This window comes from Vicia villosa, linkage group LG3, assembly GCF_029867415.1.
Source record: "Vicia villosa cultivar HV-30 ecotype Madison, WI linkage group LG3, Vvil1.0, whole genome shotgun sequence".
Taxonomy (NCBI): Eukaryota; Viridiplantae; Streptophyta; class Magnoliopsida; order Fabales; family Fabaceae; genus Vicia; species Vicia villosa.
The window spans coordinates 38,034,451-38,050,266 of record NC_081182.1 but is presented as its reverse complement, the minus strand read 5'-3'; the positions used below and the strand labels follow the sequence as shown (position 1 = coordinate 38,050,266).

Genomic DNA, 15,816 nt, shown 5'->3' with positions numbered 1-15,816 from the left:
CAGTAGTTCATTTTTCTTTGAAAAATACCGAAAATTTTAGAATTTCCAGTACTTCATTTTTGTTTGAAAAATCCTGAAAATTTCAAAATTTCTGGTAGTTCATTTTTTAACAATTTTTTTATTTGTTTAGTGAGGACCAAAGTTAAAGACGGTACCGTTGCGGGCAGACTGACATGTACATGTACCTGTGGCTGAGTAGGTACTTGTGGAGGATCCAGTTGTGCTTGTACCTACTATGGAGGAGCCAACTATTGAGCTACCCGTTGTGGAGGATCCAACTGTAGAGGAGCAGATACCTATTGTGGAGGAGCCAGTTGTAGAGGAGCAGGTACCCACTGTGGAGGTGGTTGTTAAGGACACTCTTGCGATGGTTGAGAAGATACTCATTGTGGGGTTGGTTGTTGAGGTCTCTCCTCTAGAGGCTGATGAGGTGTCATTTTCTAATACATACGCCACAACATGTGCATCTACAGAGCCATCAGTTTACATTGATAGATCCTTTCTAGGAGGACCTACTGACAGTTCTGTGCTCACGAAGTATGTTGAACATGTCGCTTTTCATACATGGCAGGGCGAGGTATATATGTTACCTCAAATTATTCATTATGGGTCAATTGACTATCTAAAAGTTTACTGATTCTTTTTAAACTTTATTTCTTACAAGAGCGTTTGACGCTGAAGGTCGCATCTCATGGTTCAAGTTGAAGAACTTCCTAAAGGAGGAGATGCCTAAGTAGGTCAGATGTATTGTTACAGAGTTTAGCCTACTGCAGGTTGCCGGGTGCTCAATTACCATGCTCGATGCCCCCATCATGTTAGCTTTTGTTGAGCGATGGCACCCTGGGACATCATTCTTTCATCTACCGTTTGGGGATATGACTATCACATTATATGATGTTTCCTAGTTGTTTCATTTTCCCATTGCTGATACATTCTTTGTAGGTCCTCATATTAACCAGACAACGACGCTGGCACAGGTTGTAGAGGATCTGGAGGTTGATGAGGGTGAGGTGCTTGAGGAGTTTCCTTTAACATAGGCTTGCACCTTCAGATGTCTTGGCTGAGGGATAGGTTTGATAAGCACATCTAGGCCCAGAGGTATGAGACTGCCACTAAGGCGTACATGCTATATCTAATGTCATGTACTTTCTTTGCAGACAAGTCAGGTGTTTATATAGAAGTTCGCTACCTTAGGTTGTTCAGTAGCCTAGACACTCTAAATTGGGCTTTGGAAGTGGCGGCATTGACTATGCTCTACACGACACTTTGAGTTACTTCCCATCCCGAGACCAAATATATAGCTTGTTATGTGACACTATTATAGGTACAAAAACATTTATTTTTTGATTTTTACTTTTTTGTTTGAGTCTATTAGTTATTTGTTGGATGTCATATTAATAAATTTTTTATTTATTCAGTAATGGATATATGAGCATTTCTCCCGCATTTGTGATAGGAGACTGCAACTTGTCCCAACGAGTGCTCCACTAGCAAGGAGATGGAATGGCAGGCAGTCGGCTCATGGGGGTGTTGTGGAGTACACGAGGAGGCTTGATGCTTTGATAGTAAATGTTGTCGTCTGGACACCATACTCGACGCACCGTCCCCATCGCCCCTTTGATGATGCAATCTATTCAGGGCATCAGAGGTGGGAGAACCACATGGCTAAACACCTGCCTGAGAGATGTCTGTGATAGTTTGGTTTTTTCCAGGGCATCTCACCTCCAATTCCCGAGGCTCCAGCTGGTGGGTATGAAAGATGGTTTCAAAGTCACATCATCAGCTTTTCCCGTGAGATTAGAGCTAGCGTAGTTTCGATACAGTATCCTTTTCATAGTGCAAGGATGGGTACTTGGAGTGGTATCATAGTAAATCACACTCTCGCCTCATACCATCGACTACAAGGTCTTCTGATGTTCTTGGGCCTTCTGGTGCTAGGGTTTTTGATGCTGAGGTACAAGTTGACGACGTGACGCCACCACCACTTCACCCTCCCCCAGGGTACCAGGATATCCACCTCCAGTTGATTATTGTTCTTGCATATAACATCAGTGATTTGATAAACCCAAATGGTGAGGTTTTTATAAGATTATCTAGAATAGTTGGCATAGCCCGTGGGGGCCTATTTGGGTGTATTATATTTTGCCTATGTATATGCATTTTTGTGATACAGATTTCTTATCACTGTAATTATTTATTGCATAATATTTTTGGGACTACATGATTCAAAGATGAATACAACGTAAAACAGTACAACAAACATAAATTAAGAAACACTGAACATGAAACTCTAGGTACAACCAGATGATTCTGGACGTTTCAACATCTTCATTATGTCATCGATGGATCTTGTTATTTGCGCATCCAACTCGATCAGACCGTTGGTTATTCTACAGTGAAATGATTTCCACATGGCATTGACATCTTCGTCGGTCTTCAACTCAATCAAGTTGTATTTCACCCTTCCCTTATTATCAATCAAATCTTCACGAAACTCGATCTTCCTCACCCTTATTTTATTATTATCAGATAATAATTCATTCAACTTGTCTATCAAATTGGAGAGAGATGTGGCGCCATCTGGAAGCTTGAATTCAACAGGAGGGTTATTTCTGTTGAAATAAATTTCCGCCTTAATAATAGATTGAGGAATAGACATTTTTTGAGATGTATTTTTCTATAACATGTTCCCTATTTAAACAAATGGCGACTCATTCTAGACCACCCAAATTCGTCAGTGCAATCCGAACCTTCTAAATATATGGGCAGAATCTTGATCGCTGGAAAATTCTGAATGAGTACACTACCAGAAATTTCATTATATCACTAAATTTCTGGTAAAAATTTAACAATACCGAAAAATTTTAAATGCACTACCGAAAATAATAACGTACCGAAAATTTCATATGAACTACCAGAAATTATGTTTTCTCTATCAGGAATTTTGTATGAAAAAATTATTCTCTTTTCACAAAGGATGTGAATGAGATTTATAAACACTTATGTTATTTTTGTCTAAAACGATGTGGGACTTCTTTTGTTGCAAGTCAGTACAAATGGTCCTTTCACAATTATACTTGCATTGAAGATCCAACACCTACTCACATAATGTTCTTCCCCTGATTTGATCAACTCTAGGGTTTGCTATACACCAACCACTGTGATTTTGGGACAATTTCTAACTTTCAAAATCTCTAAACTCAAACCAATCTCCTTGCTGCTTATATGATTAAAAATAATATTTGTTAACTCTTCACAACAATCAACTTCCAGTGCCTCGAGGTTTCTGCATTGACTTAGAATACAGCTCAGTGAAGAGTCAGAATTGTTGAGACACCCATCCATCCTCATGTTTCAAAGGTTGTTTCTGCAAGCAATAGCCAACAACTATATTGCATTATTGGATACATCCCGACAACCACAAATGAAGGATAGAATAAGAATACTCAATTCTAGCTGTTTTATTCCAATGGTCAGTGAGGGAGTAGTCGACAACATAGTACAATAGTACCGTCCTTACGCCACCATATCTGGGTAGTGGAAACATATGTACCTCATACTATTTCCTCACATAAACCAATTTAGATCTTATCTTCTAATCTTCAAAGGCTTTTGATAGTATATGATGAAGCATATTTAAAAGGACCAAAACTTGAGTCACAAGAACCTAAGTCTTCAGAGTCTTTAGAATTTATTCTTACAGAATTTTGTCTTCAGAGTCTTCAGCACTTGGTCTTTTAATCTTTAGAACATAAGTCTTTAGAGTCTTCAGAACTTGTTCACCCAGAACCTTGTCTTCAAATTCTACAGCACTTGGTCTTCAAAATCTACTGTCTTCAGAATCTCAGAACTCGTTCTTCCAGAACCTTGTCTTCAGAATCTTTAGAACTTGGACATAGAATCTCAGAGCTAGAGGAGTCTCTAGAAGCTCTTCCATGAGAGTCACAATCAGAAGCTTTATCACTAATATTCATCAGAATTGTTGTTATAAAAACATTCTAGACCTTGACTGAATTTCTAAGCATGGTTGGTTTCTTTCAGAGTCATTTAGTGTTGAGTTCAGAACCTGATGACGTCACACACCTTTTCTTCAGAGTCAGAACATGTTAGCAAAAGCTACACACTAGAGAGAAACTGTTAGAGTACTAAATTGCTCTCTAAGATATTATATAATGTTATCTTCAAAACATAAGGCAAAAGCGACACACTAGACTAAATTACTCTTTAAGATATCATGTAATGTTATCATCAAAACATAAGGTCAGATGCAGAACCAAATCTTGTTCTTACAACTCCATGTAATAATTGAAGGTCCATCTACCTTTTCCTTGAAGCATCTTCTACTACAATTTGCTTGCATTAAAAAAAAGGCAAATAAAACATTAACTCATGAATGCAAGAAATATGTAACTACTATAACTACTAGTATTACCTTGATCTTAGATTGCTACAGATTTTGTACCATAAATCCACGATACCTTTCCCACTTATGAAAATGGTATATTCTCTTCGTTACAAAATGGCCACTCCAACCTATCAATCATAAATCAAACCCCATACACTATGGGTATCAATATCACAAAAAAGATCCTTTTCAATTTCTTAATTAACAACAGATCATTTGTCTAAAAAATTTAACAACAAATCATACACATCAAACTAACCATTTTCATAACAATTCAAATTAAACCCCTTTGTCACACAAATCACATATCAGATTGGTCATTTGGGAAACAATTCATGCATAACACATTGAGAAAACAAACAATCAAATCAAAGCCTATGCAAAACAAAACCTACTCATTTCTAGAATATAAAAAGACACAACAACATTCAAGTAAAACCAATTCAGAAAAAAACAAATTTCATTCAAAACTGAACTAACCTATTTCAAGAATCTCTAATAGAGAAAACCCCAAGAGATAAAGATCGAAAAATTGAAAACAAACCTACATAACAGCAATGATCATAGAAGGGATGAGAAGGGTTGTAACCTTCTTCTTCAAGATTATAGAAAGAAGCCATTAGGTTACTCTTTTTATTCGTGATCCATTCGTGACAAATTCGTAAGCTTCCTTTTGAGTCTTGAACAGATCAAATCCGCGGTTAGCTTCGTAGCAAAGGATACTGGTGGTTGGATCTACATACAGAACTTGTGTATAGAGACTCACAATGATGGATACTTCATCGGAATCTAGTGACTACCACTGATGTGCCTCTCAAACCAACTGAAAAAAAGATTATATAAAATAAGTTAGTTTAAAATTAAAATGATAATTAAGAGAAATAGTCGATTATGATTGAGAAGCGATTATGATTAAGAGAAATAATCGATTTTGATTGAGAAACTTGGAATATGTGATTTTGCATGAACCATGAAGATGTTTCGCATTGTTACTAAATTGTTCCAATTTAGACTGTGTCAATTTATTCTTAATTCACGTGTTTTATTAAGTTATAAGTTTAAGCGCAAGAACAAATTCTATGGTAATGTATATAAATTATTTTTAAGCTTAAATGATACTTTACTTAACATGAACCACCAAACTATTTATTTGACAGTGAGTTTTGGAAAAAGGTTATAACACTTGCAATATGTTAACGTTGCAGGTTAAGAATAATGTACCTATTCCCAGTGATGAACTTCAAAAACCAGTAGGCAACCAACAAAGTCTCGAACAACAGGACTCTATGTGTGTCACTCAAGCATTTTATTTTTGAAAATTGTTTATCATTTGATGTTTCTGCTAACAAATCCCTGAGTGTCGTCCTTTGCAGAAGCTCCTTTATCATTGGAGCCCAAATGTTTGATTTTTTAGGTATTCAAAATTAATAAGTAATAGTTTTCTCTCTCAACATTTAATTACTTATTATTTTTTACCACTAGATTGAAAAGAATCAATGGTCTAGATTTAGAGTAAGTTATAATAACTTACTCCTGGAGTAAATATAACCCTCCTCATATATATATATATATATATATATATATATATATATATATATATATATATATATATATATATATATATATATATATATATATATATATATATATATATATATATATATATATATATATATAATTATTTGCCATATTTTATATTTTTATAATATTTTATGATTAAACTATTTTTTATTTTTGTATTACACATGATAAGTATATGTTTTGGTGATAAATATTTTTTTCACATATTATCATATTAAAATGAACTTTCATATAACGTTAATTTTGATGTAATTCAAACATAGCAAATCATTATAGATTAATCTTAAACTTTATAGATATGATCTATATGATATAATGTTTCAATCCAACCGTTGATTTTAAAAAATATTTCTTTGAAATGAAGTTACGAGCGAGTGTAACTCGTGGTGTAACTCTTCGGGTGTAATTTAATCCCTTATATATATACTAAAATTACAAGTATATTTAAATAACTCACGTACAATTTTAAAGAAGAAATGAAGTTACGAGCGAGTGTAACTCGTGGTGTAACTCTTCGGGTATAATTTGATCCCATATATATATATATATATATATATATATATATATATATATATATATATATATATATATATATATATATATATATATATATATATATATATATATATATATATATAGCTCACAATTTTAAAGAAGAGATATTTGAATAAAATTACCAATAAATGATCAAGTGATAATAATATATACATCACGTGAAAACTTGACAAGTAAATTGTCACAATCTAGTAAGAGCATTGGTTTAAGGAGTTATAGGCCATGAGTTCAAGTCGATATTTTAAATTTTAATAATTTAATAATAATAATTTAATAAGAATAAAGTCGTCTATATGGCAAGGAAAAAAAATAGTAATAATCCTATTTTAATACATATACCAACTTAGCTTTTTGAACATTGCTTAGATGTCATGCCACATCAACGATAATTAACATTTTTTTTATAACATTTATTAGATAAGCGAATAAAGTGAAATCTAAAATTAACTTAAAGACTTCGGCACTAATTATACTTAAAATTAAAAATCAGTTAAGCAATAAGTTTAAAAAATTCATGCCAGATATTAAAGATTGTCATGTAGTCCAAATTAAATTTATATATAAGCAATAAGTTTTAAAAATTCATGCCAGATATTAAAGATTGTCAGGTAGTCCAAATTAAATTTATTTATAAAAAAATTAACGGCAATGCCTATTTTGGGTTACAAGAACTATTTTTAAGAGATAAGTATGTAATTTTTTTTAGTTAAGAGATTAAAGCAAAATATTAAATTAAATTACCAGCTAAAGAATACATTTAGCCTATTTAAAAGATTAACAATAGCTAACTTATTCCTATATTAAAATCTTAAATTTATTGTTTCTGAAAATACAGAACAATCCATTCATTTTTATTTTTGTTCAACTTGAAAAAGTGTCTCAAATTCGAACCATCGGTTAAAGAAGACATAAATCAATTCAAATCCCTATTTTTGTTGAAAAAGTTGAAATAAAATTCAGATATAAATTTTTTGATTTTTTCTATGTTATGCAGTTTTTAAAATGACCATTACGGTTTCCCCTCACATGTAACAGCTACTCCACGGTGGTAATCTCTAGCAACGTATCTCGTCTCTCTTCTCCTCATCTTCGTCTCCTCCCTTCTTCAATCATGGATGTAGACACACTTTTTCCTGAGGCAAATGCGCCTTTGAAAGTGGAAAAAATGTAGCTCAACAAAGTTCTTCAGGGAAAAACTTGAATGATCAAATTCGTGTGAAATCATTCGATGCGGTGGTTTCCAACAATGTATGCAACATATCCTTAAGACAATTCCCAACTCCTTGTCTTAAAGGAGACAAATTAGCCATTACCATACCAGAAGAAGAGTACACGTTAGGAGTTGAGGCCTATAAACACAACCTCCATGGAAAATTCATATGGTCCAAAGGGACTGCTCCGCTAACAGTGACAAATCTGAGAATCAAACTCCTGGAGATCTGGCCTTCAATAGGAAAATGGGGAATAACTTCTCTTGGCAAAGAATTCTTTGAATTTTCCTTCTCATCTTTGGAGGATGTTCAACGTGTTAGGTCTGTGGGAGCTTGGTCCATTCCTCAAGGTGTTCTGAAGCTTTTTCCATGGACTAATGATTTTATTCCATCAACTCTTAAGCAAATGTCTGCACAGGTTTGAATAAGAATCCATGGTCTCTCTTAGGAGTATTGGATACCGCAAATATTATTTGCAATTGCAAGTAGTATAGGAACACCAATATGCATTGATTCTGCTTCAAACAAGTCAGCATTTGAGAGACCCTTTGGTCACTTTGTAAGGGTTCTTTTGATCTTGACTTAACCAAGGAATTTGACTACAAAATTCTGGTGGAAAGAGTGGGCTTCACCTATTTTGTAGATATTGAGTATGAAAAGGTTCCTGAATTTTGCTCATATTGCTCGTGTATTGGGCATAATGTCACTACTTGCAAGAGGAAAGAATCAACTCCGAAAGGAGTAGAAGATGATAAGAAGAACAACAAAAATGCTGACTCTAAAGGGAAAAAGTGACAAAAGTAGTGGATATTTAAGCTTCAAATGAAGGAAATATGGATAAAGATCCTGTTGTGGGAATGCCTATGGATGTGAACATTCATAATGAGGGGGAAACATCTAATCCAATGCAACTTCAAACTGTTATTGTTAAAAGCAATGCAGTTGTGAATTTTTTTACAAGGCCATCTCCTGAAGATGATATACATTCTGAAAGTGAATATATTGATGCTACACAATTGTAAGACCTGGTACCTGAGACTCAAATTGATGAGGCTCATAAAAAGAAAATCACCAATTTCCTCATGGACTCTTGGGATAACATGGCGGCAAATCACAAAGGTGGTGATAATGATGTGGATCTCCCTCAGGATAAGGACTTCCTTTGGTGACTTCTAAAAAAAGAAAGGGCAAGAAAGCATTGACTCTAGCGCATACTATGCGGGTGTCCAGTCAAACAAACCTTCATAAATGAATTGCCTCTATTGGAATATTAGAGGAATAGAAAATAAAGCTTCTAGAGTGGCCCTCGAGAAGCTAATTATCAACAATTCTCCAAATTTTGTTTTCATAGAAGAACCTTGGATGAATTTTGACACTTTTCCTAAAAGCTGGATATCTAGGTTTGATCTAAAACTTTTCTCCTGTAACATGGAATTAATCTTTTGCCTAACCTTTGGTGTTTTTGTAAAATACATATGGATCCTATTTTGATTGACCTGGATGATCAACAAGTCTCCTTTATTATTAATAATAATAGCAATGATTTTGGTTTCTCTATTGTGTATGCTTCCACAAATTACATAAACAGAAGAAGTCTTTGGGCTAAACTTAGTAGTGTCACTAATCCAAATGTTCCCTGGACTTTCATTGGTGACTTTAATACTATTGTTAGTGCTGATGAACATTGAGGTAGACATAATCCTTCAAAGGTTCCTATTACTGATTTCTTTAACTTGTCTGATAGTAATAATCTCATCCATCTGCATACTTTAGTGAATCCTTTTACTTGGTGTAATGGTAGGAGAGGTAGGCTTAGAACTGAGAAAAGATTGGACAGAGCTATATGTAACTTGAATCTTTTGGATTTCTGTAAGCATGTTGTTTGTCACACTCTTCCCAAGATTAAGTCTGACCACTACCCTTTACTTTACTCCATAAACATAGAGAAAGTTACTTTCAAATCCAACTTCAAGTTTCTTTCTATGTGGACTCTTAAAGAGGAATATGCTAGAATTATTGAAGAGATTTGGAACACTAAAGTGTATGGCTGCCCCATGTATGTCCTTGACAGAAAACTTAAGCTTCTTAAAGCCAAACTTAAATATTGGAACAAAAATCAGTTTGGGAATGTGACTCTCAATGTTCGTAATGCTGATCACACTCTGAAGGAAATTCAGAGGGATATTGGTAATAATGGCTACACTGATAGCTTTCAGGATAAGGAATCTAAGGCTCAACATGACCTTGAGATTGCTTTGAATTTAGAAGAGGCTTTTTGGAAAGAGAAATCTAGAATTAAGTGGTAGGTTAAGGGTGATAGAAACACAAGCTTTTTCCATACCTATGCTAAAATTAGGAGAAATACTAATCTTATTTCTACCTTGGTTATAGAGGATGAAGTTGTTACTAATCAAGATAGATTAGAGAGACATATAGTTAACCATTTTCAAAAGCTTTTCAATAATGATAAGATTATGCATGATAGTGATTTACCTAGATTAGTCATTCCTAAACTGGTTAATGATCCAATCAATGATTTGCTTACCGTGACTCCAAGCATTAATGAGATTCATCAGGTTGTCCATAACCTTAGAGCTGATTCTGCCCCTGGCCCAGATGGCTTTGGGGGAGTCTTCTATCACACTTATTGAAACATCATTAAGCTGGATGTCATCAATGTTGTGCTCCAGTTCTTCAATCAAGGTTGGCTCCTTCCTAACTTCAATGCCAATACCTTAGTGTTGATCCCTAAAGTGAAAGAAGCTAATTGTCTTGGGCAGTACATGCCTATTGCTTTAGCAAGCTTCAAATTTAAAATTATCTCTAAAATTTTAGCTGATAGATTATCTACTATTCTGCCTAATCTCATTTCTCCTAAGCAGAAGGGATTTGTCCATGGTAGAAACATCAGAGAAGGTATTTGTTTAACTTCTGAAGCAATCAATATTTTGAGTAATAAGTGCTTTAGTGGCAAGGAGGCTCTGAAAATAGATATAGCCAAAGCGTTTGACACTCTTAACTAGAATAGTCTTGTCCATATATACTCTTAAATGCTCTGGGTTTAATGAAAAAATTTCCATTGGATTCTTGTTATTCTTAAGTATGAAACCATTTCTATCAGTTTCAATGGCAAACAAATTGGATACTTCACTTGCACTAATGGTGTGAGGCAAGGAGAACCCTTGTCTCCTATTTTGTTTTGCATTGCTGAAGATGTCCTTAGTAGAGGTATAACTAACCTTGTGAACACTAACAGTGTAAATCTCATCAAAGCTAACAAGCACACTTTGGTTCCTTCACACACACTATTTGCAGATGATATAATGATTTTTTGCAGAGGTGGTGCTAAGTCCCTTCAAGCTATTGCTGATCTCATTAAAGACTATTAGAAGTTCTCAGGCCAGCATTGCAACCTTTCCAAATCACTTATTTATGCTGGTGGAATGTCTAATACAAGACATAGGAGTTTGGAAAATCTTATTGGATTCTCTTTAGCTAACCATCCATTCAAGAGGATTGAAACCTGGATCAGAAACTTTGTTTGGAGTGGAAACTTGGAGCAGAAGAAATTAGTTACTATTGCTTGGAAAACTTGCTGCAGGAAAATGAATGAAGGAGGGTTGGGAATCCATTCTCTCAAATCTTATAATACAACAACAAATATTCTTCTTTGTTGGAAGTTTGAGAATGCTAATCATTGCTGGTCCAGTCTGCTCAAGAATAAAGTAAAAAGGAATGGAAAGGTAATCAATTATGCCATTAAATCTTCAATATGGAAAGGAATTAAAGTTGTTCATAACATTGTGATGGATAGTTGCATTTGGAGCATAGGAAATGGTAAAAGTATAAACTTTTGGCTGGATAACTGGACAGGGGAACCACTTGCTAGCAAGTTTCAAATACCTGAAATCTATCATCATACTCTAAAGTCCAATGTTTGTGACTGGTGGAACAGTTCATGGCATATCAACACTAACACTGAAATGGCATTACCCTCCCTAAATGGCATTGTCTCAAAATTCTCTTTATCTGAAGTTGATGTCCAGGATCTATTTGCCTGGAAAAGTTTTAGAAATGGAAACCTTACATTGAAAGAGGCCTACAATCATGTAACTAAGCCTAATCCTATTTCTTCTTGGAAATCCTTCCATTGGGATAATAACACACCTCCTTCACATGCTATTCTAGTTTGGAGGTTCATCCATAATAAACTCCCAACTGATGAAAACATGCACACTAGGGGATTTTCTTTTCCTTCCATTTGCAACTTATGCTCATCCTGTTCTGAAACATCCGCTCTTCTCTTTTTTTATTGTTAGTTTTCTAGTAAAATCTAGAATTGGTTCTCTAGTATGTCGAATATGAACTTTATGATTAAGGGTATTGAGGACTGTTAAGTAGCTTTAGTATTCAACTGGTCTCTTCAAGTTAAGGCATTCTTAAATGCTAGTGTTGCTGGCATTTTCTACCATGTCTGGACTGCTAGGAATCAAAGCAAATTTGAGGACAAAGTCGTCTCTTGGCAGTCTTGTGTGTCCATGGTTAAAGCTCAAGCCAAAATTGTGAGAAACACTTCTTCTAAAGTCTCTAATGGAAGCATTATGAACTTCTCTATTCTCAAACAGTTTGATATTACAATTCATCCAAGCACCAATGCAAGAACTAAAGATGTCATTTGGTCCCCTCCCTTATTAGGATGGATCAAGTGCAATGTGGATGGTGCTTCTATAGGCTCTCCTCGCATGGATTCCTGTGGGGGAATATGTCGTGATCATAATGCTAGTCATATTATGAGCTTTAGTTATTTCTTAGCGGATGAATCCCCGGAATCAGCTGAACTTCTTGCAGCTATTAATGCTATAGAGTTGGCTAAGGAGAAGAATTTTGTTAATCTGTAGATTGAAACGGATTGTAGCTTTGATGCTAATGCTTGCAGTAACCATGCTTTAGTTCCTTGGATGCTTCGGTCCCGTTGGCTCTCGTGTTGGAACTATATTTTAAACATTGATTTTAGGATTTCTCATAATTTTAGAGAAGCCAATTTTTGTGCGGACACCTTGGCTAGCATGGGCTTAAAAACCAAAACTACTTCTGAATTTCATTTTGTCCATGAAGATATCATGAGAGACTACTTGTTAGACAAGAAGGGTACTCCTAGGCTTATGCTTTGTCTTTAAGGGGTCTTGGTTTGGTCCTCCCCTTGTGTTGTATTGTTATCTCTCTTTTTATTTAATGATATCTTTCCTTTTTGATTAATAAAAAAGTTTTTAAAATGAAACCCAAATCTGAGTAGTTGAAGGTTAGAGTTGTTTCATAAGAGTTAGATCGATGTACACTTGATGTTGTTAATTTTTTTCCTTCTAAATGTCTTTTGTGGATTAAGATGCATCGTCAATAAAATTAGAGTAATAAAATATTCTAATTTTTGTGTTCGATAAATAGGTAAATAATGGCTATGATCAATTTTTTTCTTTTTTTTTTTTGAGTTTTTTTTGTAATATTTAGGAAGAGAGTGAGAGAGAGAGGATTAATATATTAGTGTTTTAGATTTTCAAAGTTGTTTGATTTTTTTTATGCATTGTTGATGAACAAGATGAACATTGGTTATTATGAGGAACATTAATAAAATATTAATAATTTCAACCGATGTTATTAGTATTAATTGAAAAGTAATTTGTTTAACATTAATAAAATACTTTTAATTTTAAAAATATTATTATTAATTTAAACATTATTAATTATAATAAAATATTATTATTAATTGAAAAATAATTTGTTTAACATTAATAATATGTATAAATGATTTTAATTTTAATTTGCTCTAAGTGGCTCACTTCATCATTATTAATGTCATGTCACTGAAATTGATTTCAAATTTATAAGGGGACTAAAAGTTTGAAAAAACCTTTTAAAAAATTTTCAAAATTTTGGATTTTAAATTAAAGAATCAAAAGTTAAAAAATATAAAAATAAAGGGACCAAATTAAAATTAAGTTAAAAGTTATTTTTTTTACTAGAAATAGTGATAGACACTGAGCTCTTAAGCTAAAGGTTTTTTTTTTTAAATAAGCAATTGGAATTAATGGAAGCAAAAGGGATGCTTCACCCAAATACAAAGAGGAAAGCTCCTACCTCACAAAACAATTAAGAGGTCGAATATTCCAAAAATAAAAATTACAAATGTTCACCTTCTTATGAAGAGAAGATAACCACCTCCAAGAGTTGAAAATAATCTCTGACATACATTCGGTAAAGCTAAACGGTTCCTCTCTAAAGATCACCGCGTTACGCTTTGTCCATATAGACCAAATCATAGTAAGCCATACATAGGCCACAATCATTCTCTTATTTAAACAAGGAATCTTCTCATAATTGTAGAAAAAGTCACCAAACTCCTCGAGAGTCAAAAGATCGGATAAATCAAGCCACATAAACACCCTTCTCCAAATACGAGTACTAATTTCACAAGAGAAGAAAAAGGTGAGATAGAAATTCCTCCTTCTCCATACATAAAAGACATAAAGAATCCATACCTTCCACCAACACTCCCCTTCTCACCAATTGATCCCTAGTGGCTATACGATTGTGGATAAATCTCCAACCAAAAACTAGATTTTCGAGGGGACTTTGCACTTCCATAGATAGTTTAACGCCAAAACCTTCTTGCTATCCAAAGGGGGACCGGAAAGAGAAGCCTTAAAAAAATCATAGCACAACTTTACGGAGAAAACTCCATTAGTAGTCAAAGCCCACGAGAAACTATCCTCATAATTCTCCCTAATCGGAACACGACCAACAGTTTCCAACAGATGCTGCAGCATATCCGTGAGCTGCTGCCCGGACTCTAAGGCATCACCGGTTTCGCTGTGAGTCCTGGCCGAATCGTACACTTCTGTATTAACAGCAGTCCCACTGTTCTGTCGGCCAACAGAATGACTAGCCACTTGCGCAGCCCTTGAATATGCAGCATGGTCCTTTCCTCTTTGCTGCCAGATTCTGAGTTGAATTGCCTCTGCCTCTTTAGCAGCTACCGTCCCCTCTCCAAACCAATTTGCAAAGTGCCATTGCCACACTCCTTCAATAAAAACCCCTGCATGATTAATAGGATCCATATAATTTTCAGACAAGGAAAAGAGCTCGGGGAAAGATTCCATCAAAGATTTTTGACCCACCCAAGAGGCGTACCACAAAGGAGAAAAAGCTCCATTACAAATTTTACACTTTATTGCACTTGTAAAATGGTCGAAGAGAAGCCTCTCGTAGTTATCCGGCATAATTAAATCTCTCCACCAATGAGAATCTTTTTTGTTCAACATCGAGTTATCCCCTATCAACACTTTTAGCTTCGGATTGTCCTATGTTAAAATATTTTTTTTTAAATAAGTGATGGAATTAAAGGGAGCAAAAGGGATGCTCCGCCCCGATACAATAAAGAAAATCTACCTTTCAAAACAAAGAAGAGGTAGAATATTCCAATAATAAAAACTACAAAGATTGACTCTCCTATGAGAGGCACACAACCACCTCCAAGATAGTAATACAATATCCGACATGCATTCGGTAAAACTAAAGTCTTCCTTCTTAAAGATCACCGCATTGCGCTTTAACCATATCACCCAAACCGTAGCAAGCCAAACGGTACCCACAATCATACGCTTGTTTAAGCAATGAATCTTCCCGTAGAAATGAAAGAAATCCCCGAACTCATCAATAGTCAAATCTTCGGATATGTCAAGCCACATAAACACCCTTCTCCAAATTCGGATCGAAATATTACACAAGAAGAAAAGGTGAGATAATGTTTCCTCCTCTTTAGAACATAAGGCACAAACCGAATCACTTCCTCCCACCAAGACACCCCTTCTCACCAATTGATCTCTAGTTGGTATTCTATTTAATAAAAATCTCCAACCAAAACAAAGAATTCTAGAAGGAACTTTGAACTTCCATAAATAGTTAAAGGCCAAAACCTTATTACTTTCCATTGGAGGACCGGATAGAGACGCCTTAAAAAACTCATAGCAAGAGTTAACGGAAAAACACCCATTAGAAGACAAAGCCCAA

General features: G+C 34.6%; 1 protein-coding gene across 1 annotated transcript; it reads left to right on the top strand.

Annotated features, from left to right (window-relative positions):
• The first annotated feature begins 8,585 nt into the window (after positions 1–8,585).
• On the top strand, positions 8,586–11,141 carry LOC131657895 (uncharacterized). The gene is made up of 5 exons (XM_058927246.1): positions 8,586–8,770; positions 9,446–10,054; positions 10,109–10,328; positions 10,443–10,756; positions 10,874–11,141. Exons 1-5 carry the CDS (start codon positions 8,586–8,588, stop codon positions 11,139–11,141), a joined length of 1,596 nt encoding a protein of 531 aa, XP_058783229.1.
• Positions 11,142–15,816: the final 4,675 nt, after the last annotated feature.